This window comes from Anolis carolinensis, chromosome 5 (assembly GCF_035594765.1).
Source record: "Anolis carolinensis isolate JA03-04 chromosome 5, rAnoCar3.1.pri, whole genome shotgun sequence".
In the NCBI taxonomy this organism is placed as follows: Eukaryota; Metazoa; Chordata; class Lepidosauria; order Squamata; family Dactyloidae; genus Anolis; species Anolis carolinensis.
In genome coordinates, this window is record NC_085845.1 from 177,483,877 (window position 1) to 177,508,583 (window position 24,707).

Below are 24,707 nucleotides of genomic sequence, written 5' to 3' on the forward strand. Positions count from 1 at the left end.
AGCTGTATATTTTTTCCATTCCTGAATATATTTTTTCTGTCTCAGGACAAAGCTTTTATTCTATCATTGTCCTGCCTCAGTCTGAGAATTTTAGAGAGGTAGAGATGTCTATCTCTTCCGTTTGTAAACTCCTCATGGTTTCCTACATATACTCTCCCTTTTCTCTTATTACAGAAAATCAGTTGAGAGAAAAACAGAATAACTGCTTAATGTATTTTGACTGGTAGTGCTAGAGGCTATCCAGAAACACCACCTTCTTCCTGCAATGTTCACCCTCGCTTAAGGCTCTTTCTAGTTTTTCCTCCTATAAATTTGAGTGACTTTTTTGCTCTTGTTAAGGATGAGTGCTAGCTCCAATTGCATTCTTTTCTTATTCAGCCTGGATAGTCTTTGAATCAAAGAAAATATACTCCAAATATCAATAAAAGAATTTCTGCTTTTGTTTATACACTTTGGCTTTCTACTTTTCAATTTTGTTTCATTTTTGAAAAAGTATACTGATAAATGGTTTTAACCCAGATTTAAAAACATAACATTTTACTTTTCTGGAAGACAAAAGTTTTTCTCTGTCTTTACACAAGAATGTAGTACAATATGACCATGGTATCTTCTGGGATTTGGTTCCAGGACCTCCTGTGGATACCAAAATTCACTATTCATTCCAACATAAATCTCAGAAGTACAAATCCAAAACTAATGATCCTAACATTACTGGTTCTCATAATTCAGAACCCTGAATTTGGGGAAAATTTTGTTATAAAAAAAATCGCAAACCCAACATTCCGAAGTCTGAAAAAGATCATGTGAAAATTGCCAGCAATCCCCGTTAGAGACCCAAGGATAGCAGTTTAAATACAACAGCTAGTTCTCCTAAAATTGACCCACTAAATTAATGGCCTTCTTATGGAATTGTTAACTTATTACAAATTAATTCAGGGAATCATTTCTAGGTGGAAACAGCAGTTGGATTTCAATTAAATGTTCAGTTCAGTACACACCTTGAAGGACTCACATAGTAAATATTGGGTAAAATTAAATTGCAAGAAAAGGCATCAGAAACCCTTTCCAGGAATCTACGTCTAGAGAACAGTAATTTCCAGCTAGATGTTTCTGTAAACCAAGAACAAAAGAATCATCATCTATGTGATAGAAATAAACCATTTTATTGTTTTAGAATAAAAGGACACTATAAAAAGTGAACATTATTACTTTAAAAGACAATGTACATTCAATGAATATAAAATTTATAAATAACAAAACAAGGAGGAAAACTGTAAACAGTGCTACAAAACTTAGCAAAAAGTACATTCCTTCTGGGGAGGTGATTTCTCCCAGACTAAGTTTTCATCCACTCTCATATTCAATATTGTTAAAGATGTAATGCATAGAAGAACAGAAGACAAATTTACAGCCCCGTTGTATGTTTGCATGTTCAAGATTCTCACGGAAACTAATGGTACTCCTTAGTAAGTGTACACAGAATTACATCTTAAGGTTGCAGCTGTATGCTGACTTCCTTAAAAGTAGGCATCTTTACTCTGGCATAACATTGACTTCTTATATGGGTTTGCACTGACTTGTATTTTAAAGCCTTTGAAATTAATTAGAAGAAGGCACCAGTTAAATTTGACAGACATGGCTCAGGCCCATATTCCAAGTGGAATTCTGAGCTTAGCAACTGCAAAGTTAAAAGCCAGTGTGGTACATATGAGAGTTGCACTTGAGTCAGGCTTCTCTGAATTAAGTCCCACTCTTACCATGGCAACTTATAAAATGGGAATGATGGCAAGACTTGTTATGGAAGGAATTAAGAATAGATTAGTGTTTTTAATCACATAACATTATTAGTAATTTTACTAATTTTAAGTAATTTAACAATTCAGTGTCCTCCCCAAAGGAATGTAATTTTTGCTGTGTTCTTCCCCCTCCATTTGACTCCCCATTCGGCTGCAAAACAAAATGCAAATGATCCTCTATGATGGTTTCTTCATCAGCAAGATGAGAAGTTGTCCTCTGCTGTTTTTGCTTGCCTAACTGTGGCATGCCCTCAAATCACTCATCTTTAGCAATGTAAAATCAAAATCCAAGTATAAAACAGAGCTTTCTTGGCAGGGTGACTATTTTATTCTGTTTTGTATCAAGCATTTACATATATTACAATGTGTGTAAGAACACATACCTTCTTAGAAAATAAAGAGGTTTCCACAGTATCTTTTCTGCAATACTATAATGTCTCAGCTATGAGTTTAACATTCTTCTTAGGGAAAATTAGAATTATGTTTTACAAATGCTATTCAGTCACAATAGAATAGCACAATCTTAGCACAATCATCTTAGCACAATAATTGTGCAGTGCTTCCTCTTCTCACTTTTCAAGTTTTGAACTCAGGCCAGAATGATCTCCAGAAACTGGAAAAATTGAGCTGAGGCTAGTTTTATGTCCAGCAAACTGTTGTTCAATCATCACAACTGTTGCACAAGCTAAACAAGATAGTTCTCTCCCCACTTACAGCAATTCCTGGTTTACCTAAATTGCTTGACATTGGCTAGTTTTAATAAATCTATCTTGAAAGAAAAGTGACTTCAGTGGTTCCAATTTAATTTTACACTGCAGGAGATCTAATATACAGACTACTGGGACACATTTTTCATACTTATTGACTAAGAAAATGATTTCTTTTGCCCTAGACCATGTATGATATAGCACAGCAGCATAGAGGTTTCAAATTGTTGATACTCTCTGGCAAACATTTATGTAACAAAGTCAAGGTTCTTATCATGGACCTTGTGGTAGAAACAATCCTTTACCAGCAAGAGTTCTCTCTATAAAGTATGAAGAGATAGTCTTTTTTGTGATTCTTTGTAGAAATGGCTGTGCTCTCAGAAGTCAGTGGATTAGATTGAATGAGGGAGCAACAACATCAGGCAAAGACCAGTTACTTCTTCTCAGTAATGGCCCTACAATCCTCACTCCTTTCTGGCGAATTCGTACAAAATCAGGCACAGTGCCCATGTCACTCTTAATACCTCGACCTAATCCATAACATTTATTTTGCCCCTCTTCTTGACTCTAGAATTCAGTTCCACTGCCAGAATAACAGTTGAATACATTTTGTTATATAGGATGAAATCTTGAGACAAAGAACAATCTTTCTAAGTTTAAGATGATAAAACTGGGCTAAACCAATCCACATGCTAGGGCTAAATACAATTTGAGACTGTGGTTTGCACAACTGAATGGTTGTTTGTATTAAAATAACTTCCGAGATAAATGTAGGTGTCATCCAAAAAGTTTCACTTTCTTTAGGGTGTGCCAGATGTCTGTGTCCTGTAATCCCCCACGCCCACTCACAAGTTTGTGATCCTGAATTCTAACACAACAGTATCTTTTAGATGTGGGAGTTCCAATTCAAACGTTAATCACCCCTTCCCATTAGCATTTATTTACTCATTGCAATGGAGAAGGCAGCTATCTACATGCTTATATTTATTACAGGGCAGAACCAGGTGGAATGAACTGAAGATAGCACTGTAAGGCAAATAATAACAATAAAAAGAAAAACTTTCACCTCACTCCAGTTAAACAATTGTCCATCCCATTTGTAACCCTGCTCCTTAACAACATTAAAATACTTCTATTTTTACAAGATATTTATATGATACTTTTTCATAATAAAAACAAACAAATAATCAAGTCCACAGTGAAGATGAGACAGTTAGCTCCTGCATCCTTACTGTCAGAAAATTAAGTGAATCTAAGGATCACAGATCTTATTTATACCTAGCAGGGGAAGATATTATAAACTCCTAATTATTATTTTTTTTTAGATCTAGAGCTTTAAGAAAGACATTCAATGGCAGGAGAAGAGGGACATTATAAATTTTCTATCCATCCAAATAGCCACCTATTTCTACCTTCATTCTGTCTACTGGTTCAGGAGAGGAAAATATGTCCATGGAGTGAACTCCTCACATTGCAATACCATAGGATACTGCGAAAAGACTCCAGTACAATAAACATCACAAATTACTGCACCGTGAAAGATCTTCCGCTTTTCAGAGTTAGCTAACAATTTAATTTAAGAACACTGGGGATAATTTCACCACACAAAATGTTGAAAATGTTCATAACCATTTTCTGAACAAATGTTTGTATTGGCCCTTATTGTAGTAAAAGGTGAGAAGAGCACAGGGAGGGAGAAACAGAGATTATTATTACTATTGTAAGAACCAATGCATTTCTAATACCTTTAAATTAAAACAAAAATAAAACAGTAATCAGTGACCTGGAATGTGAAGATTGCTGTTTTTAAAATAAAGAATAATTGATTTTTTATAGTTTGTAGCATGAAACAATTCTGTGTCTTGTCAAAAATAGCTTATGTCAGTAAATCTATATACATTTTTGTTCTGTCAAGCAGTGTTTTGGCAGCTGCTTTCTTACACTAACATTAAGTTTAAGCTTTTGTTCCTTTCTCCCATCCTCCCTTTGCCCACAGTCCAAGTACTTCTGCATCTACTTGAGTTTTTTTTAAATACAGAAATAGATACTGAAAAGGCAGCTTTGCAGTCAACTACAGGACAACTACAATGTCTGGAGCTGTTTTGGTTCTAAACTGGCTTGCTCTACACTTGTAATTGGAAAAGGGATTAGCTTCATTAATTAGTGCTGATTTTTAAACACTGCTATTTATGCCCTGTATAAACCCAGAACTGCCATGGAGCTTCAGCATTTGCATTTGGGACGTGACAGACATTTTGATAGGGTTCTTTTAATTCACACAACAGATGAATTCCCTAAGTGCTCCATCTTATACATACATCGTAATTTTCTTTCTTCATCAGTCTGATGTCCGTCTTAAATTTGCTCACACTCTTAATCCTAGCTGATTAGATTTTAAAAGTTGTACCTACATAATCCAAGGTTGAATGTGTGAGAAAATAAACTATAAAGGGGGTAGGGAGGGATTTAATTGTGATATAATAGTCAACTGGGAAATTTTTGAGATTTTTGTTTTCCTACAAAAATATAGATTATATTGCCATATATATAGTGATATATAACTTAGAGCAAATGCTCCCTTATTCATCTGGTGTGCAAATAGACGTTCCCAGACAAACATCTTCCAACCAAAATGGGTGAGAGCAGTTTTTTAAAAAAGAGATTTATAACAAAACAAAACAAAATCAGTTAAGACGGCATAGATTTTTTTAAAAGTTCGAAGTGCTAAAATTTGCAAGAAAGAGGCACTAATATCATGGTTGCCATCATGATCTGGTGTGAGTTAGTGTCCAAAGAATGCTCAGCCACATGGGAGAGAAAGAACAAGAAATAAAATGTTTGGGCGTTCAGGGATCTGTGGCATTGATGATGGTTTTATCAGGAGGCGCCCATCCTCTGTACCAGCTGCAATAGCCCTCCTTCTGCTTGATGCAGGCATAGTGCTTTGACTGGTACCCAGGCTGACCAAAGCTGGAGAGCATGTCTGTCCACAGGCACTCATTCTTGGAGGTCACAAAGCAGGGAAGGTAGTAGCAGGGTTTAATCTGTAGTTACATAAAGAAAATAAGTAACAGGAAGGGTATAAGAAAAATTTGGTTAAAGCTCTCTAAACCAAGAATTTCCATAACATCCTTTCTGAATTTAGAGTAGTTGCCATCATGGAACCATCAGGGCCAGGGTTTTTTTTAAGGGTTCAACCCCCCCCCCCCGAATTTTTTCAGATTTAAAAAAAAACTGGTTTACTCATGAATTTTAACTGGTTAACCAAATCCCCATGCTAAGTCTATGAGATGCAAAAAATTAAGAGTCCCTCCAGGCCAAGGCCAAAGCTAAACTCCGTCTATCATGAAAACTCCCTTTTCAGGGGCGAATCTAAGTTTGTTACTTCCCTTGGAACTACACTTTACTAAAAATGTCAGATCTAAGCCTAATGGGAGAAGCCTGTCAAGATGCATACAATCTTCATTTCTATACTGTTTTAATTTTACTCTGCTTTCTTCGTCACCCTTCTTGAATACCTTTCCCAGAGCAGTCTTAGTAACACATACCTTGCAGCCGCATCCTAGATGGTAACGATGGTTCAGTCCTTTACGCTGGGAGAGAGTCAGTCTATCCCACTTTTCATTCATGTTACACAGTCCAGTATAAACCTTCCCGTCATACACACGGCCTAGAAAACAAACATACGAATTAGATATTAAAATGCCATTCAGTTGTTAGGTTCATGAACCTGCTAATATTTCCAGACAGTGATGGCTTAGTATTTGTTGCCAGCTGTGAAAGCCAGTTCAGTTCCATGTACAAGTACAATATAATGCCATGGTTGTCATTCCAAAGAATGATACAAGAAGATTGTTCTGATAGTCTTTCCATCCTTATTTTCATGTAGGTCTTCTTGTTTCTTTTAACAGCCACAGAAAAATAAGTACTTTAGGGGGCAGGGGTGACGAGTTTCTTAATTTTCATTTATTACAGAAATTCAACAATTCGTTTTTTCTATTCAAACTCCTTCCAACATGCCAATTGTGAATGAAGTTGACTTACAAAGAGCAAGTTGGAGCAAATTTATTACACTAATTTGCTTCAAGCACTTTGTATGTAGATACAACTACTACTACAATAGTATTAAAAGTAACACAACTGTAAAATGTTCAGATCTACGAAAAGGTCAATTTGAATTCTGAAATGTTTTTGTGTGTGTGTGTGTGTTAGGAGCAACCTGAGTTGCTTCTGGTGTGAGAGAATTGGCCATCTGCAAGGATGTTGCCCAGGGGACGCCCGGATGTTTTGATTTTTTTACCATCCTTGTGGGAGGCTTCTCTCATGTCCCCACATGGATTCTGAAATGTTGACAGCTATTTAATTTCTGTAAAAAGTGTTTTAAAAGGAGCTGTCTTTTTGGCAAATTTTATTTATTTGTTATATTGGTTAATCACCTTATAAAACATATTCTGTAGAAGATCAAATTTAAAAAATAGTAGTAATTAACAATAAAATTCAAAACAAATATAAAAGAATGGAAGGAATGACTACACTACTAAGAATCAGTTGACCATTTAAATGAATAAAACAACATCAACAAGAACCAAAGTCATTATTATCGGAGACCAAAAATAATATGACATTATTTACTGGATTAACCATCTTATCTTTCTCTCAAAGATAGGACTCACAGTGATGTTAAATACAAGAATACCATTAAAACACAAAACATGATCAGCTATTTTAAATCTGTTTTACAACTCACAGTAATATTAGATAAAAGAATATTAAAACAAGACAAACTATTTAAGTCTTTTAATACTCACTTTAAAGGACCATGGGGGATAAATCTCCCTAAATCTTGCACAGATAGTCCATTAAGAGGACCACCAGATAAGCTTAGTTCACAAATTGAACTACACCTGAAAGCTATCTTTCTTGTGTCCACTCTCAAGGCTTCATATTAAGAGGGTATTCATGAAGAAGCCTCCATTCATTATCTTATGAAACATGACTATAAATAAAGCAGGCATGGGCAAACTTCAGCCCTCCATGTTTTTGGACTTCAACTCCCACAATTCCTAACAGCCTACCGACTGTTAGGAATTGTGGGAGTTGAAGTCCAAAACACCTGGAGGGCTGAAGTTTGTCCATGCCTGCTATAAAGGAAGGATTCTTTTCAACTGAGGTGGGGAATTCATGGTAGGACTATATACTAATATTTGGAGTCCTAGAGGTTCTCCACATTTGCTTTAGATATTGAGGTTTTTCACACAGGGACCTTGGAACATAGCTTTAAAGGAGGGGCAAGTTTAATGCCTATCAAATACCTGCAATATAGGTGCACTCGCAACAGGCTGCAGCCTGTTTTTTAAATATATATCTATATATCTACCGTGTGTGTGTGTGTGTGTGTGTGTGTGTGTGTGTGTCCTAAACATGTCTAACCTAAAAGCAAGATATAACAAAGAATGCTGCTGCTTTCTTTACCTGTAATCAGATACTGGTACTTATTGACTTCAAGCTTGACCCCACAAAGACCTTCAGAAGCTTCTGTGTAGATATACTGAACATGTGGCATCTTTTCAAAACCTCTGTACATCTTGAAAGGAGAGGAGAAGAAAAAGGGAAAGAGATGCATTTTAATAAGATGCCATACAACAATAAGAACAATAACATTTTGGAATTTTTAAGCATTCTGCTTCTTTCACTAGAAAAAAAAATGCGTCTTTTACAGCATCAAGCCCATATGTATCTACAAACTTGCTACCAAATATATAGCATAATATTGTTCCTTTATCATTACTGAGCCCCTTCCTCAGTGCCTTTAGACATACGTTTCTAGGAGCAGATCTTTTCAGATTGTTGTTTCCATCAAAGGGGGGGGGGGACTAACAACAAAGCAATATATATATATTTAGAATATCTCTTCTACCATAATCCTGTCCCTTATGAAATTATTGTTAGAGAACAAAGTATTAATGAACAGACTGGTGGTGCCTGCTAGGGTAGCAACAGTTTCTGTTGAATCAGCATTTTGATAAGTAACCCCCATTCTTTGGGATTAAGTGACACTATAAAGAAAAGATCCCTGTGCAAATCACATGGCTCATCTCATTTCACCGTGACCTTAAAAACTGATGTCCCAGAATAGGAATGTTTTTTCCATCATTACATGAATTTTAATAAATACTGATTGAGATGTTGACTCCTTTCCCCTTATAATGTTTCCTGTCCTCCACCTGAATATCATATGGAGCAAAAATTTTGTCAGCTGTGTGTGCTAATTTACTAGGCATGCTGGCAGTATCAGTACGCTTGGACACTCCCCAAGAGGCAGGTGGTCTGTACTCTTGGCCCCTCGCCTTTACATTAGCAAGCAATAACAAAGTGTCATGGAATATCAGAAATGTTTCCTTTAGCACTAAGTTTGAAATTAGTTAGCATTTCACATAACAAAATCAAATGATTGTCCACATCTATTGAAAATTGCTTCTTTTTTAAAAAAATCCCTTCTAATTTCCCAGAAAAATCTAATATACCTGCTCATTCCAAACTTATTGTTCCCATGCCAGTTTGCTTTGGAGCAAAATGAAAACAAATATAAAATAGCAGTTTCTGCACAACAAAGCAGAATTCTTGTGGCTAGGGCTGTGCACCATTCTGTTTTTCAAAACGGGCTTTGGATGATTCGGCATTTTCAGGCTTCAGATTGCCCATAACTGCATGGGTGGTGTGTCCATGTTTTTTTTTTGAGATTTTATTTCTAGAAGGTTTAAGAATTTCCTAAAAATCATTGGATAACCCAAATGTTCTGAAACTTGTGGGCTTGCAGTGGTAAATGTGTCCTCCAAATGTGGCCATTTTTGTCCCGACAGCCCTAAAAATGACAGGAAGGGGAGCCTGGGAAGTTCCCCCATTGCTGCCAATGAGCCAGATCTTCCCAGAACGAAAACGGATATTTGGGCTGCTGGATTGAAAAACAGCATTTTGCCCTCCTGAATTTGGGCAGCTCCTGAAAAAATGGAACAGAGGCACCTGAAAACTGGAATGGGGTTTACTCGAAATGCACACCCCTACTGGCTACAGAATATAATGAGTTTGCTTGTTTGTTTTTAATTTTAAAAAACTCACACCCATGACTTAAGTCTCTGTACTCAGTTTCATCAAGGATCTATGTAATATTAAGGGAGATTATATTTCCAATATTTCCCAAAGAATGGATGTTTCCCAAAGAATGGATTAGGAACTGTGTGGTGGACCTTAGAGGAATTGTAGATTCTAACACTGACCCCTCCCAAAAGCACACCTGAAAATGTTGGCTGAAAAAACTTTTAAATCACTATAAACAGCAGAGTGTGTTATACCAGGGGAGTCACAGGGTGCATTTACTAGTTCTGTAATTTTCCAAGTGCTGAAAACTTGTGATGCCAAAGCATATAGCTCATTCCTAAGTAGCTTCTTCAAAATTATGCTGGTGCTGTTTGCCATTGTATTTATTTATTTATTTATTTATTTATTTAATAGTCCACCCTTGTCACCCCGAAGGGGACTCAGAACGGCTCACAACAAAGGCACAATTCAATGCCTTGATTACACATCAACATAAAACAACATATACTTTAAAATTACATAATTAAAACATATCAATTAAAACAATTACTTGTTAGCATCCATTAATACAACTTCTGTATCCAAAGCATTTGAAGGTTTCATTTCAATATGTAAAACCAATGTAGTTACACGAATAAAGAAAACAAAACAAAAAATCCACTCCAGGGAAGGAAGTGTGTAAAGGCTGGTTTTGGCAGCAACTCTTGTTTTATAATGGCTTACAAAACAGCCTTCACTGCCTAACAGCTTTTATACTTAGCTGGATGATGCTTTATCAAAAGAATTAGTGTTATTGGGATTTACTTTGTCTAATATTTTTCAGACTTCCATAATCATTGCCAGAATATGTGTTCCAATTTTTCCCCTTCTTCTAAAGATATTAACCAGTCTTATGATTGAGATGTAGCAGCCAAGAAAAATTAACCAGAGCAGATTTTTAGAATTACATAACAAGAGGTCAATTGGCAAAGGAATGTGCAAGCAACAGGTTTAAGTGAAATCTGCTCATCAGCCAGAAAATACATAAGTAACCACTTAGCAAAGAGGGGAAACAGCTTTTCTTTCTCTGGAGAGTCAACAGGTCAAATCTAAAGAGGCTCAAAATGTGCATGATTAGTTGCCCCTACATGATTAGCTTGATGTAGATTTGCCATTGTCTTACTTTAGTCTATAGTGGAATAAACAGCAACATTATTTTATTTAGGAGACCTGCTTGGAATTAAACCTGATAAATACATAAGTCAGAGCACAAGGCTAATGCATGGTGGCCCAACCCACTACAGCCCAATGCACATTACCACCATGTTGATATTGAATGCAGGCAGAATGGTATTGATAGAATTGCAGTATTTGGAAAATATTTACATTTCTTTCATTTGCTACTACTTTTTCTCCCAGTGTCTTATGTTAAGAATTTTCAAAAATGTGGATTCCGAAATGACTCTTCAGTTTTTTGAGCACAAAGTATCTGTCCCACTCAGACTGACTGAATGGATTCCCCCTTGCCTTTGGGCAGGCAGGTGGAAGTTTGCTCTCCTTTCAAATAAAAAAAGCCACATATCATTGAATTGCTTTTCCCCCCAGATTTGTAAGGGTGAAAGTGGTGCCAATTTCCATTACTAGATTAGGGAAGTACTCTCCAGCATGGCTCACTTTTACCAGTGTTCCTGGGACCCTTTGGTCCCTGCTATTGTCTGGACTGACATCTATTCTTTCCATGCATGCATTGTTTTTTCCTTTTTTTGAATCAGTGGAGGCTTTTCTCCAAGTGTTAGTAGTAAGAGAGTATATATGCAAAAGAATTAAATCTCCATACCATCTTGTAAGGTTCCAACCAGGGTCAGAATTTTATTTTAACCTGCTCTGTACTTTGCAACATTTTTGTTTACTTGGCTTTTGTTTCTGTTTATAGTAATGACCACACAACTCTCCTGTCATCCAAAGTTATAAGATTCAGTCCTAAAATAACAAGTCTTCCCACTCTATATATATTCTGGTTTCTTCTCAAATGCTATACATTTTTGCCTTTCTTTTCCATATATAAAAATAATCTCTGACCTATATTTAAAACATGATGTCCTGTATTTTAGCATTAGAAAAAGAAATTTTTCTCCCATTTTTTTGAAGTACTTTAGCAAATGTGTATGTGAAAGTTGTTAAATCAAATAAATATTAATTATCAAATAAAAATACACATGAAAACTATACTCTTTAAATTTTTGTTATACTAAATATGTTAAAGTAGGGAATGAGCCACACTTCACACAAGTCAGAAGATAGATATGTATGGAGTATTGTCCAAAACACCTAGAGAAATAATAAGATTGCTTGCACAGATAAATCATTTTTGGTTTCTTTCACGTTCACAGATATAGCAAATGTATTCGTATTCACTGGGATAAAAATGTGTTCCACAACACAGAGTTTCATAAAATGACATTTCTACTACTACTCAATCCTGTTAGACTGGGTATCTCTATGCATACCTTCATCTGTTTGATAGTGTATCGCATTGTTCCAAAAGGTCCATCTTTCATAAGCTTCTTCCCCACAACTTTGGCTCTGATAACTGTAACAAAAGGGAAAAAAATGAATAACCCTGATATCAAGTCAATGCCATTTCCACCTACAGTTCCCAGATCTCAAAGCCTAGCTAGAGTTTCTTCACCACTGCCTTGAAAAGAATCTCACTGAATGGGGTTGCAGGCTGCTTGCAACCACAACCAGCACTAAAACTGAATAGCATGGAAAGGTCAGTGCCAGAAAATGTGAAGCTGTCCCAAGAGACCCTGAATGTGGCTTTGTGGGTTTTTTCACTTGTTCTCTTTCTCGCCCCCACCTTCTTCACTATGGTGTCAATGACTGAAGACATGATACTAAGTATTTCATTTCTTGCAGGTTGCACTATTGTCATCAAAAAACATATGATTTTTTTTCAGCTCTGCTAAGGCAATTGATTTCTTTTTTTTAATTCTTGATTTCACTTTATCCTGTAATTTCCCTTCTTCATTGGAACCTGTTACTCCTGGTTCTATATCTTCTTTCATCTCTCATCGCCTACCTCCATACAAATCTCCCCCATATTCATCTTCCTTATTCTTTAATCCTTTCTTTCCTCTCTCTCTTTTGTCTTCTTTCTCCTCCGTACAACTTCTAGTTTTCTCTCCATTCCTTCTTCTTCTTCTCTTACTACCCCCTGCTCATCCTGACTAAATAACCTTTCCTTCCCTTTTTGTTTTGTTCCTTCTTCCATTTCGTTGCTATATTAGTCTACTCCCACCTTTCCCATCTTTATCTTTCTCCCTTTCATTCTCATTCTGCACCTGCATCTTCCACCAGGTGCATCATCTGTCTCTATTCCTCTTCAGGTTCTTCAATTTTCTCACCAGCAGTACCAACTGAGTGAGAGAAAAACAAACTGATTGCTTCTTATTCTGCCCTTGTTCTAATGCCTTTCTTCTCCCTCGTGTTTTTCATTTTCTAACATTCTCTAGAGTTTTAGCACTAAAGCTGTAAGCTCCTTTACTTGAAGAGATTAACATCACTCTCTCATACTAGTCTACCTGAGAATTATAGTGCTTGAAAACGTCTAACAATGTGTCCTTCTCTTTCCCAGTCGTGTATTTTCAACACCAACTGAATTTGACTTTTATATGTGTGTGTTTGTGGGAGCAGTAGGGGGGAGGTGTAATCTTTCTGAGCAAGGGAGAGTACTCATGTAATACCAAAGCTCTTGGAAGAATTCAACAAAATTAAAAACATTAAAAGGTACAAGATTTGGAAAGAAAGAAGAGATGGACACTTTTCACTACTTAAGTTCTCAGATTGTCATGGAGGGGGCTGAAATTAAATAACTGTTTCCATAGTATACTGGATATGCAAGATGTTTTGACAATCTTCCCCAGCTTAGCACTGTCCCAATGTTATGGACGTCCCATCAGTTTCACCTAGCATGTCCAATAGTCAAGAATATTGGTAACTGTCATCAAAAACAAATGGAGGGTGTTAAGTTGGGGAACATCAGCCTGGGTGCCTGGTTGATTGGTTGATTCTCCCATCATTCTGATCTGAACCTCTGTAAATGAACAGTATAAGCACAATTCCACTTTAATGGAACTGTATAAAACCAGCCTCTTTCCATTCCACCCAGCAAACAAAAAGCAACACATTTGAAATCCATGAAATTCTACAATTTTAAACTCAACATTTAGTCCCCCAAGCAATAGAACTTATGTAAGCAGTAGAACTGCTTGTAATTGAGGATAATAATTTGATTTCGGTCACGGATGTTATTGTGATCTGAAAACCACTGAAGTCATATCAGGATGTGACTTAGGCTTTTAGTAGTTTTTCCATAAGACAATACATATTTGCTCAGAGTGTGAATTTCAAAACTCATATCCTGCTATTTATATAGGTCTTGGACTTCGTATTCTAAATAGTGCCAGGAACTGTCATGCCAAAAATGAAAGAAAGGCAGATCAGTTTTCTTACACATGAAAAGCTGTATTTCTATATTTCATTGCATCTGTCCACAATTGCAGGGGCCAAAATATGTGCAATAGCTGTTTGTTTGGGGGTTTTGTATTCCAGACAAAAAATATTATTATTACCTATTGCACTGCCGGGTTGATAGTGATAGCATATTGCAGCCCTAGTCAGTACAGAACTGAATATAAGAATTGATATATAACTTGTGATTCCTCATAAAATGATGTATATATAATTCTGCATCATAAACGGAGAGCGACTCAAATGGAGTATAAAAATACACTAATACAAATAAGCAAAAGTATATTAAAGACACCCAAATTAATTATGTATTCTTTCTCTGTGTTCCATTTCTGGATAAGTGGCTATGTAAGTACAAAGCTATAATATATAACACTGAATAGCATTGAACAGTTTTTCAACCAAACAATAGCTTTATAGACACCACATTATGAGCAATGTTTGTAGTTAGAACATTGTAAAATTCTGAGCATATGTAGCCAAGCATTAACAAATCCAAACTGTGATAATGATTGAGCTTTCTCTTGCAAGATTGCAAAGGATCAAACCTTTTAAGTATATCACCATGAGACACAGATAAATAAGTTAACAAATTTTCTTTAGAATTAGTTGCATGTAAATTACTAGTGCTGCTGAGGTGGCACAGTAGTGGCATATTGCTGCATGAAGGGGAAAAGCTCTTTATGGTATTTCTAATGATGGAAGGTTGGTAACAGTGGAAGTGTTGGTGTGGGCTAAAGCACCACCCTTGCTGGAAAAAGAAAGTTGTGTTAGTGGTGGCCACGCAAGCAAATGGCTTGAAATATGACAGGCAAAGACATCTTAGAATGAGGCTGCAAATGATTAAAGCTGCAATCCACAAACCACTTAATCCATCCAGAATAATTCCATCGATGTCACCAGGGCTATTCTTAACTAAGCGGTTAGGAAATGACAGCTTTGCAGTCACACATGGTAGTTAGGTATCAAAAACACTTTTTAAAAAATCATTCAAGTTTTTTGTATGTTTTAGCAGCCAGCTATGGACATGTTGGCACTGTTCACCTTGCCAAATCCATCACCTACTATTTGCAAATATATCATGCATCTATACTTAACTATCCAATGTAGCATTTAGGAATGTGACATTGGTATTTTGCCAATCATATTTGTAGAAGGATAGATGCGACATCTGAGGAATAAGGAAGAATGACCAAAGGACATTTGTCACATAAAACAGTAAGGACATTTGCCTATGATATTTCAAGCCTGTCGCTTGCATGGCCACCACTAACACAACTTCTGGTCTCAAAATTCCACTTTAAATCTCTTACCTTAATATGTCAGCATATATCTAGTATAATATTTATATTTTCATAAGGCTTATTCAGATATCCATATCTTTTCCAACAGGGATGGGAGGGTATGGTGATATAATGGAACAATACCTGCCACTCACATTTCGGTCACTTCAATTTTTACTGGCCGTACTCCTCAGTGGGGATCAGTGGTATAGCTAGGCTGGACATGAGAACTGAATTCCAGGGCCCTACAGCTCTTGGAGCCCCCACATGTCCACCAGAGAGCAGCCAATGGCAAACAGGTTGATTAGAAGCCCAAATAATGTTAATTGAAAAGCATGTTTTAATTTCAGTTTTACAAAATCTGGAAGTTGGGTTTTTAAGCTATAGTTGTTTTTGCTGTCATTTCAAACAGTAGTCCTGGCTAGCACTGGGAAACAGATGTGTATATGCCTTCATGGTGCCTATTAACATATAGAGAGGTCATGAATTTAATAAGTTTCCTTGGTCAAGGAAACATGGAGCCTTCTAAAAATTGCGTTAGTACACTGCATGGAAACTAGCAAAAAGGAACACACTCATTAACTCTCTCCTTTCCTCTGGAGTCCTATTACAGTCCTACCATTAGTGATGGGAAATTTTACCCACACAAGTGAACACCAAAATAGCAGCATGTTTTAAAACCGCAGCCACTTTGAAGTGCTGCCTATGAAAACAGTCAGAGAAGAATGTTTCTTAGTACTTTGAGGTTTGGGGTAAAGTCATTTTGTGGGATCAGAACAATTGGCAAGAACTCACAAATTATTTATAATTATTTATGTAGTTTTAAATTGGGTAGGCATATAAGTCTCTGATAAGGAAAGCATGACAGCTAAACTATATCCTCAAAACAACCAAACAGGCCAATTTGTAACAATGATTATTGTCAAAGTATACAAATGTAATTATTTACATTAAAATACACATTTTCCATATGCTTGTGCAAATATAGGAAAGAAACAATTTATTGTTGCTCAGAAAATAGTTTTTCAAAAACATTTTTCATTGATTGGGTAAACTCTCTGGAGAGCTGTACAGCATGGATGCCAAAAAGATTAAAGCACAATTGTAACTTTGTAATTCTGTTTGCAATTTCAAACAGTGGGTATAGTGATTATGAAAGTTTCACCTGATAGATTAGCCCTTCTAACAGGTATTTTATACCTGGTTTTGTATGAAAAACCTCCTTGTGTTTGGCTCTTACATCTAGACACAAATTATTAACACCTGCAATATAACAATTTAGTCACCAACCCAAATTATTTTACAGTAGAGTCTCACTTATCCAACACTCGCTTATCCAACGTTCTGGATTATCCAACACATTTTTATAGTCAATGTTTTCAATATATTGTGATATTTTGGTGCTAAATTCTTAAATACAGTAATTACTACATAGCATTACTGCGTATTGAAGTACTTTTTCTGTCAAATTTGTTGTATAACATGAAGTTTTGGTGCTTAATTTGTAAAATCATAACCTAATTTGATGTTTAATAGGCTTTTCCTTAATGCCTCCTTATTATCCAACATATTCGCTTATCCAACATTCTGCTGGCCCGTTTATGTTGGATAAGTGAGACTCTACTGTACTATTTTACTCTACTATCAAACAACTGTCATCATTTAGTGTTACTTTGGCAATCATCAGTAGACAGATACTTCAATAGTATTTAGGGTTTTAACTGTGGATATGGAAGGAACCACGCTCAACCACAGCTGTAATGGCTGAAATGCCATGGGATTGTCACCTTTTGTGGCATGCTTCCTTTATCTTTTATAGCTCTGCGTCAGGCAGAAAAGCAAAACTGCATAAAGGTAAAAAAAGTGTTTATTGCTTAGTTTCTTAGTACCTTGAAATATATTTTACAAATCTACAACTAAATCCTGCATAGCCCAATTTAGAAAGTGCCTTGAAATCCTCATGATTAGAACATTGTTATATCTATTGATATCTATTAACTTCGAGTCACAAACTCACAACTATCTTTAAAATTAAACGTGAAGTGCCGTCAAAAGGTTAGTGGGGGGAGGCTGCTATCATATAGAGTTTGTACTATAGTTTATTACTGTGCAAAGGGGAATTCCTTTCTCAAGTGAACACATTAGAACAAATCAGGATACTTTATTATAGGAAAAGCAGAATGATGTGCAATGATAAATAGCATCACTTGCATAGCTGGGGAGCTGGAAGAGGATGGTTTTTCTTTTCAGTGACAGGGATTCCTCTGTTCAAAGTTGAATTGATAATGCTTTTAGTTGTCAGTAAAAGTAACAGCTCAATCCTACACATAGACTACTTACTCTAATCGGAGACAGAGCCAAATAGAACATTGTACTTTCATGACACAGAATATACCTTCTGTGGCAGAGATTCAAACATCTGTATAGTACTGAATGACTCAGATGCTACTGCTTTAAAGATCAGCTTAAGTAGATGTTTCAATTGAGCAACATTTCTTAGACGCACTTAAGTATTTCTGAAGCAGCAGTGAATAAAGGCAGTAATTAAGAAAATCAGTTATGTGAACCCTTCCAATGAAATTTGTTTTGCATTTATCAGATTATAGATGTGCACAAGTGTATTATGGTTTATCCAGATAGCATTTTATACACACTAACAGAAAATAAGGGGAAAGAGCAGTGGCACCACTAGAACCATGTTCTATAAATCTTCTTAAAGGTCATTTTAAAACCTCATTATTTTTAAAAACTTAACAAAAACAGCCAGAGTGTAATCAGGACACTGCTCCAGTTGCAGGAGCATTTTGTCATGCACACACATTCTACTGTCAACATTTTGAAAGGGAAAGGTACTCTTGGCTTTAACACTGCTTCTTGAAAAGAGTTAGGAAAAAGTGAATGGGGAGAGAATCTCCAGGAGGATAATATCAATCCCATCAGTACAATGAGAAAGCATCAAGTGAGACACATGCACCTATTTCCAGGGCACCCAGATTTATATGCAAAAATCTTACATATTCTTCTAGTTCTTTTCCTGGATAGAACGAACGTTTTAAGCAAAAGTGCCAAATAGTTTAGAAGCAATGAATCAGCGCCCCCACCCTAAAAATGAGAACCATTTTGGACAGGTTCTTTAACAGATACATACTTGTTCCATGGAACCATTTACCATTGAATACCATATGCAAAAGCACAAGCTAAGCTTAAGAGAATGTTAGGCAGAAACTGGAGATACTTTTCTGATCCTTGTGAAACAAAAAAAATGCATTTATGTGTGATAACTCAGACGTTCATGTATAATTTTGTCAGGCTTATCTAGTAGTAATGGCAGGAACCTTTTTTCTTCTTTGATTCAAAGTAATATAGTGTTATGGGTGGATCTTTTACCAATATCATGCATGGTACTTCATAGACAAATGTACAGTTCACTGTCCTGAGGAGCCTGCTATCCGAAATTACATTTGGGGAAAACAACAGGAAAGCACAGTGAATAGAAAAACATGGAGCAGTTTCAGTTACACATTCTTGGCTTTGTACCTGGCTCACTTACAGTAAGGCTCAGGAATTTTGTAATTGCACTGTGCATGTTGTTGAATGTTTTGCCAAAAAACAAGTGATGGTGTAGTCTGACATATCTCCTTGGATGGCCTCAGATTGGATAGTGTGAAGTATCAGATTGCATGACCCAGTGATTTAGAATTATTAAAAATATGGGGTGAAAGTGTTTTGACACGCTGACCACCCCAAGACTCGGTCTGTATATCACTGCTTGTATACCCTGCTTACTCATTTTTCTCCTACAGTAAACATCTCCAAATTTTCTTTGAAGGGGCATTACATCAATCTCATCATTTTAGTTTATTTTCCCTGCACCTTTTCAACAATTTCCCTTTTTTAGATACACAGTATTCCAAAGGCACTAAAAGCTGAGTGAGTCAAAAAAAAGTTTTTTGCTGCAAGCTTATTTGCTGGAAAGTGCAGGTCATATTGATTGTTGCACAGGTGTCTAGTGTTTAGTTGCATGGCAAACAAATTGGGGTTTATGAGAAAAGAGACTGTTTTCCATGAAGTCTAATTTGGTAAGGAAAGAGTGCAAGGACAACATGTTCCATGTCCATTATTTAAGTAAAATATCATGCAGCCCTCACTATATGCTGCAGCCTACAATTCAGAGCAACTAGCAAGGCAGCTATAGTTGGGTTGTGTAATGATATTGCAGGATGGTATTTAGCTGCTCAGAGTCATCACTTTTCCTTTATGGAAGACGTAACAGGTTTACTAAAAAAAACATAAGGACAAATAAAAATAAATGTTTATTTTAATAAACTATAATTTCAAAATTTAGGCTGCTAATTTTTAATGTGTACCTATTAGTCCCTGTGTACCTCACATGCTTTGTTTGTAATTAACATATAATTCTATTATATAAACTATTCTTTTAGTAGTTACATTACCCATACTAATATTGTGCCTAAATCTAAATAAGTAGGTATCTATTTGAGAAAACAATAGCTGTTATGTGAATTTTCTTTAAAAACATGAGAAACTGGTCTATTTTCTTGACCTTTTCGGTAAGATCTTTTGCAAGAGTCAGAGCCCAAACTTTAGGCTTCATTGGCATGTCAGAGGGCCATCTCTCCTTTCTCCAAAACCTCGCCCTACTGGGATGGGTGCCAGCATTTCTGTAAGGAGACGAGACTTTACTGATCACATGTTTTGCACACATTTTTGCACGTAGGAGCTACCAGAGTTAGCAAAGAGGTGTTTGGAAACATGGACCGACATAAGGGAGGATTGGGTGGGCTCCACAAATTCTTTCCTGCATATTAGAAAACCTGCCCAAGATGATAGATTAAGCAGCTGGCCATGTCCAAAGGAACACACACACTTAATTAGGATGCAACCTATTTACAACTCTTTTGGCATGTTATTTCTCCAAGATTAGGCCCATACTTACTGCTTTGTACAAATTATGAGTTATCTGGATGGATTGCCAGCTTTGCCAGAGCCCCTGGTGGCACAGTGGGTTAAACCCTTGTGCCAGCAGGGCTGCTGACCGAAAGGTTGGCAAATCGAATCCAGGGAGTGAGGTGAGTTCCCGTCTGTCAGCTCCAGGTTCCCATGTGCGGACATGAGAGAAGCCTCCCACAAAATGGTAAAACATCAAACATCCAGGTGTCCCCTGGGCAACGTCCTTGCAGACAGCCAATTATCTCACACCAGAAGTGACTTGCAGTTTCTCAAGTCACTCCTGACACGAAAAAAAAGCCCTGCCCATTCTGACTTCCCCCCTTAATTCTACATGTACATGTATAACAAGCATACCAGTACATTATTCTGGCCACCCCTAATTAAGCCTTACTGCAAGGGGAAATTATATGTCCGCTGCTGCCTTTAAAACAAGATACAGCACTTGACAGAGTTACTTCATATCCTTCAAAGAATCCACATTTCCATAGAGTTATAGGGAAGAATGACAAATCTGCCTCCAAGTCTGGATGCGACCTCCAAGAATTTTCACTTGGCTTGAAATTATCAGCTTCTGTTTGATCAGTGAATAGAGACATGATAGTATTTAAAGATATTTGTAAATACCTTTCTTAAATAAAGTGGATAAAATTGGACTTTGCACCGCATGCCTGAAAGCTGTGTTACTCTGCCTTGTTCTTTATAAGATATACACAGAACAAATCTGGGCTTTGTATGGGAAATGTCAAAACTAGAGAGAATTACACACTGGCCTTATCCCTCTGGCCTTTCCCTTAGTCTTAGAACATCCTGATTCAGAGTTTGACCATCACCATCCTCAAGTGGAAAAGGTTTCCCCACTCCTGCTGTGTGGAGAGCTGTAGCTTTAATGGTACAGTATTTGCCACATTTTCAAAGGGCTATGTGAATGTTTCTGTACTTTAGTGCTATGTTGCTATATTTACAAATAGCTACAAATCAATGGAAATTTTGCAATAGTTGTTTTCAATACTGTAGATCTAAGATAGTATAGTTGGAATACTGCCAGTGTCTTGTGTATGCAGAAATTTCCCTGTAGAAGTGGTTGGACACTTTGTCCAGGTTGTGAAAGCAGAGTTAGACATCTAATATGAACATGTAATGTTGTTCTTCAATATATGGGTTGTATAGCACAATCAGTGCATAACTGTGTACATGGAGATTTTCATTATGCAAAGCCTAATACAAGATCTCAGCCTGTGTCTCTTTATTTTCTAAACTGGTATTAACTCAACAGATGCTTAGGATGTTCAAGCAATCCCATTTCCACAGCAGTAAAAATTAATACAGATACATAAGCTTGGACAAGTGACATTCTACAGATAATGCTAGATTGTAGGGTGGTGAGGCAGGAAAACATGTTTTCCATACAAAAACATAACCCTGAAATAAAGTAACTTGTAACCCCTGCAACAATTGGCTAATAATTCCCTATTAAAATTAGACCTCTATTTCCCTGCATGAAATCTGTAAAAGCATTCTACAGTTTAACTTGACCTGTGTATGTAACTCAGTGTATCTGATACTTGAAAGAAAGCCTGGAAAAGACTATAAATCAAGTATGCAGATGCATGCATATGAGACATTACTTTCCTTCTGTAAACCAAAGGCGCTTCCAGACAGCCCTTTAAACCGAGAACATTCACATTTTAAAAAGCCAGTGTTCCCGGTTCCTATTCTACACATGCAGACACACATGTCTACAAGATGCACTCTCCTGTATTTGTTGTGAACCTATAAGTCTGTGTGTGTGTCTTTAAAATCTTGGCCCTTTCCCATTTATACCTTGTACATATTTTAATATATATTTATAAAACTAACATTTTTCACTTATGGCTTTTGAAGTGGCACACCTTACCCCCACCCTGGAGATATGCATAACTATGCACAAAACATGAAGTATGCGCTGGCTCTCACAGCCTTTCCATGGTAACCAGGGAGGGTTGCCCTGCAGCTGCATCCTCCCGAGCACCCTCCCTTCCAAGGATGAAGTATAACTATAGGTTGACGAGAGGGGTGGAATTTTAATTAACCTATTAACAAAAATTAAAAGCCAGCTAAGACACTGCACAGCGGCTCTTTCACTGCCGCTCAGCCAGGGGTCATGACTGTGGCAGTCAGGCACCCTCAGGGCACGGGAAAAGTTTCCTGGTTGCATTCTCATAAAGTACACGCAGCACTGAGGGATGTAAAGGGAGGGCAAGAATCAGTTTTCCAAATACTTAGCAATATGACCAAAACAGCAAAGCAGGCAGCTGAGCAAGTTCAGGAAGTCATCAAGGTCATTGCTATGTTATGTACAAGGCAGCCATTTAGGTTAGGAAGTACACTGAGGCGTTTTTTCTTTAGTCTCGGTGCTTCACCAGAAGCCCAGTTCAAAAACATACAGAACAGTAAAGAACATCAGATACAAGTACCTCAAATTTGCTTATTTATATGCCTACACAGAATTGTCTTATTATTCTCTCCAATATCATTGATTGTCTGCTAGCTCAATAGCCACTATATTGGTTAAAGAGTCCCAAGAGCTGAAGTTTGAAGAGGACAACAAGCAACCCAAATGATAGACCGAGATCTAACATATACAGTCTAGAATCTGAATGATACAAAGGCTGTTCCAATTGTATAAATGAGTGATATTTATATGGCAAAGGAAAAGAAACTCAGTAAAAAAGAAACCTCAAACAGAAATAACTATTATCTCAGAGACAGAACCTAATATAACAGAGGATCCATACAAGAAATGTCAATGACTTGTTTATTTTCTCTCTCTATCACCATCTACACATATAAATCCTTCTCTCTTTGTATATGTATGTACATATGCATGTATGTATTTATTTATTTATAAGTGTGTATATATATAGTAGACACCTCTTTATAGGGAAATATCCCCCATTGTATATACACAAGTGATTCTTATCATGGAAAGGCTTTTTTGACTACTTCTTTCAGAATATACAAATAAAAATGGCAATTAAACCATGCTGGCCTGATAATTATAGAGGCTGTTGTCCAGAAAGTAAGGTATTATACTTTGGAGCTAGGGAAAGGCCTAATGTAGTCCTTAAGGATTCCTATTCCTGGTCATACTCCCATTCTATTACCAAATCGATATGCATTTGATCAAATACTCCCATTCTATTACCAAATCGATATGCACTTGACTCTCCTCAACATTTCTTACAGGTTTGTTTTGACTATCAATGTGTGAAACACATTTTCCTACATGTCCTGACTTCCTTTGCCCCAGGTGATCTTCTGGAAAGCTTTCAACTCTATAAAGCTATTTAGCTTCCCACTCTTATTGTTTCCAGAATAATGTCAGGGCTCTTTATTCATTTCTAGAGCTAAGAAAAGTACAGCTCAATCTTATGCATGCTTACTTAGAAGTAAATCTTATTGCTACTCAAAGAATACAATAGTCTGTTGTCATATCAGGTACCATCTTTAGTAATAAACAGGCATATACTTCCTATACCACCAGTAACATTACATATATAAATATACACTATGCAATTCAGTCAAAATAATTCCATCTCTGGTCTAAAAGAGCAGATATACAATGTAAGGAATTGAGTAAAGAAGATTATTATTATACTAGCTGTGCCTGACCATGCATTGCTATGGCATCGTCCTAAGTGGGTTTTTGTTTGTGGAGGCAAGTATGAATGCTGTAATTAGTCACCTTGACTAGCATTGAATGGGCTTGCAGCTTCAAAGCGTGGTTGTTTCCCCCCTGGGGGAATCCTTTGTTGGGAGGTGTTAGCTGGCTCTGGTTGTTACCTGTCTGGAATATGTCTAGCTGTTCAGTTTCATGGTTCACACAGAAACTCAATAGTAATAAATAATAATAATAATAATAATAATAATAATAATAATAATAATGGTAATAATTACTCAAAGGTAGGAGGTGTCCAGAGAAAGAGGGCAACTAAAAAGATGAATAACCGCTCTCAGGAGCATCTTAAAGTGTCGGGTCTGTTTACCTCTGAAGAGAAGGTTGAAAGGAGACATGAGAGCCATGTATAAATACCATCGGCTGTTCTCCAGGACAAGGGGAAGTCTTTGAGTCTGTGTGGCTCTGGGTTGGGTGTGGAATGCTTGCGGAGCTGTTTGGCTCTATCGCCCCCCCCCCCCACACACACACACACATCCACCCACTCCCTTCTCAAGTTTAGGGGGAAGCCGGTTGGGCTCCATTCTCCCCTCTGCCTCCCATCTTCTGCCTCCCCAGGTGGTGAGAGGTCCTTTGAGGCGTCAAGTTGTGTGTGGTGCATCTCGGAGCCATTTGGGGCTCAATTCCC

At 36.9% G+C, this 24,707-nt stretch overlaps 2 protein-coding genes across 3 annotated transcripts in view; one reads left to right on the forward strand and one right to left on the reverse strand.

Annotated features, from left to right (window-relative positions):
* The window catches only part of syn3 (synapsin III), a 243,065-nt gene that overhangs the window by 74,272 nt on the left and 144,086 nt on the right, over positions 1-24,707 (forward strand). The gene's annotated exons all lie outside the window — the stretch shown is intronic.
* Positions 1,145-24,707, reverse strand: part of timp3 (TIMP metallopeptidase inhibitor 3) — a 38,431-nt gene continuing 14,868 nt past the window's right edge. The window contains exons 2-5 of the mRNA XM_003220872.4: positions 12,085-12,167; positions 7,976-8,087; positions 6,052-6,173; positions 1,145-5,547 (exon numbers count right to left, since the gene is read on the reverse strand). Coding sequence (XP_003220920.1) covers positions 5,350-5,547; positions 6,052-6,173; positions 7,976-8,087; positions 12,085-12,167 — 515 coding nt within the window. The 3' untranslated portion in view covers positions 1,145-5,349. The remainder of the gene's footprint in view (positions 5,548-6,051; positions 6,174-7,975; positions 8,088-12,084; positions 12,168-24,707) is intronic.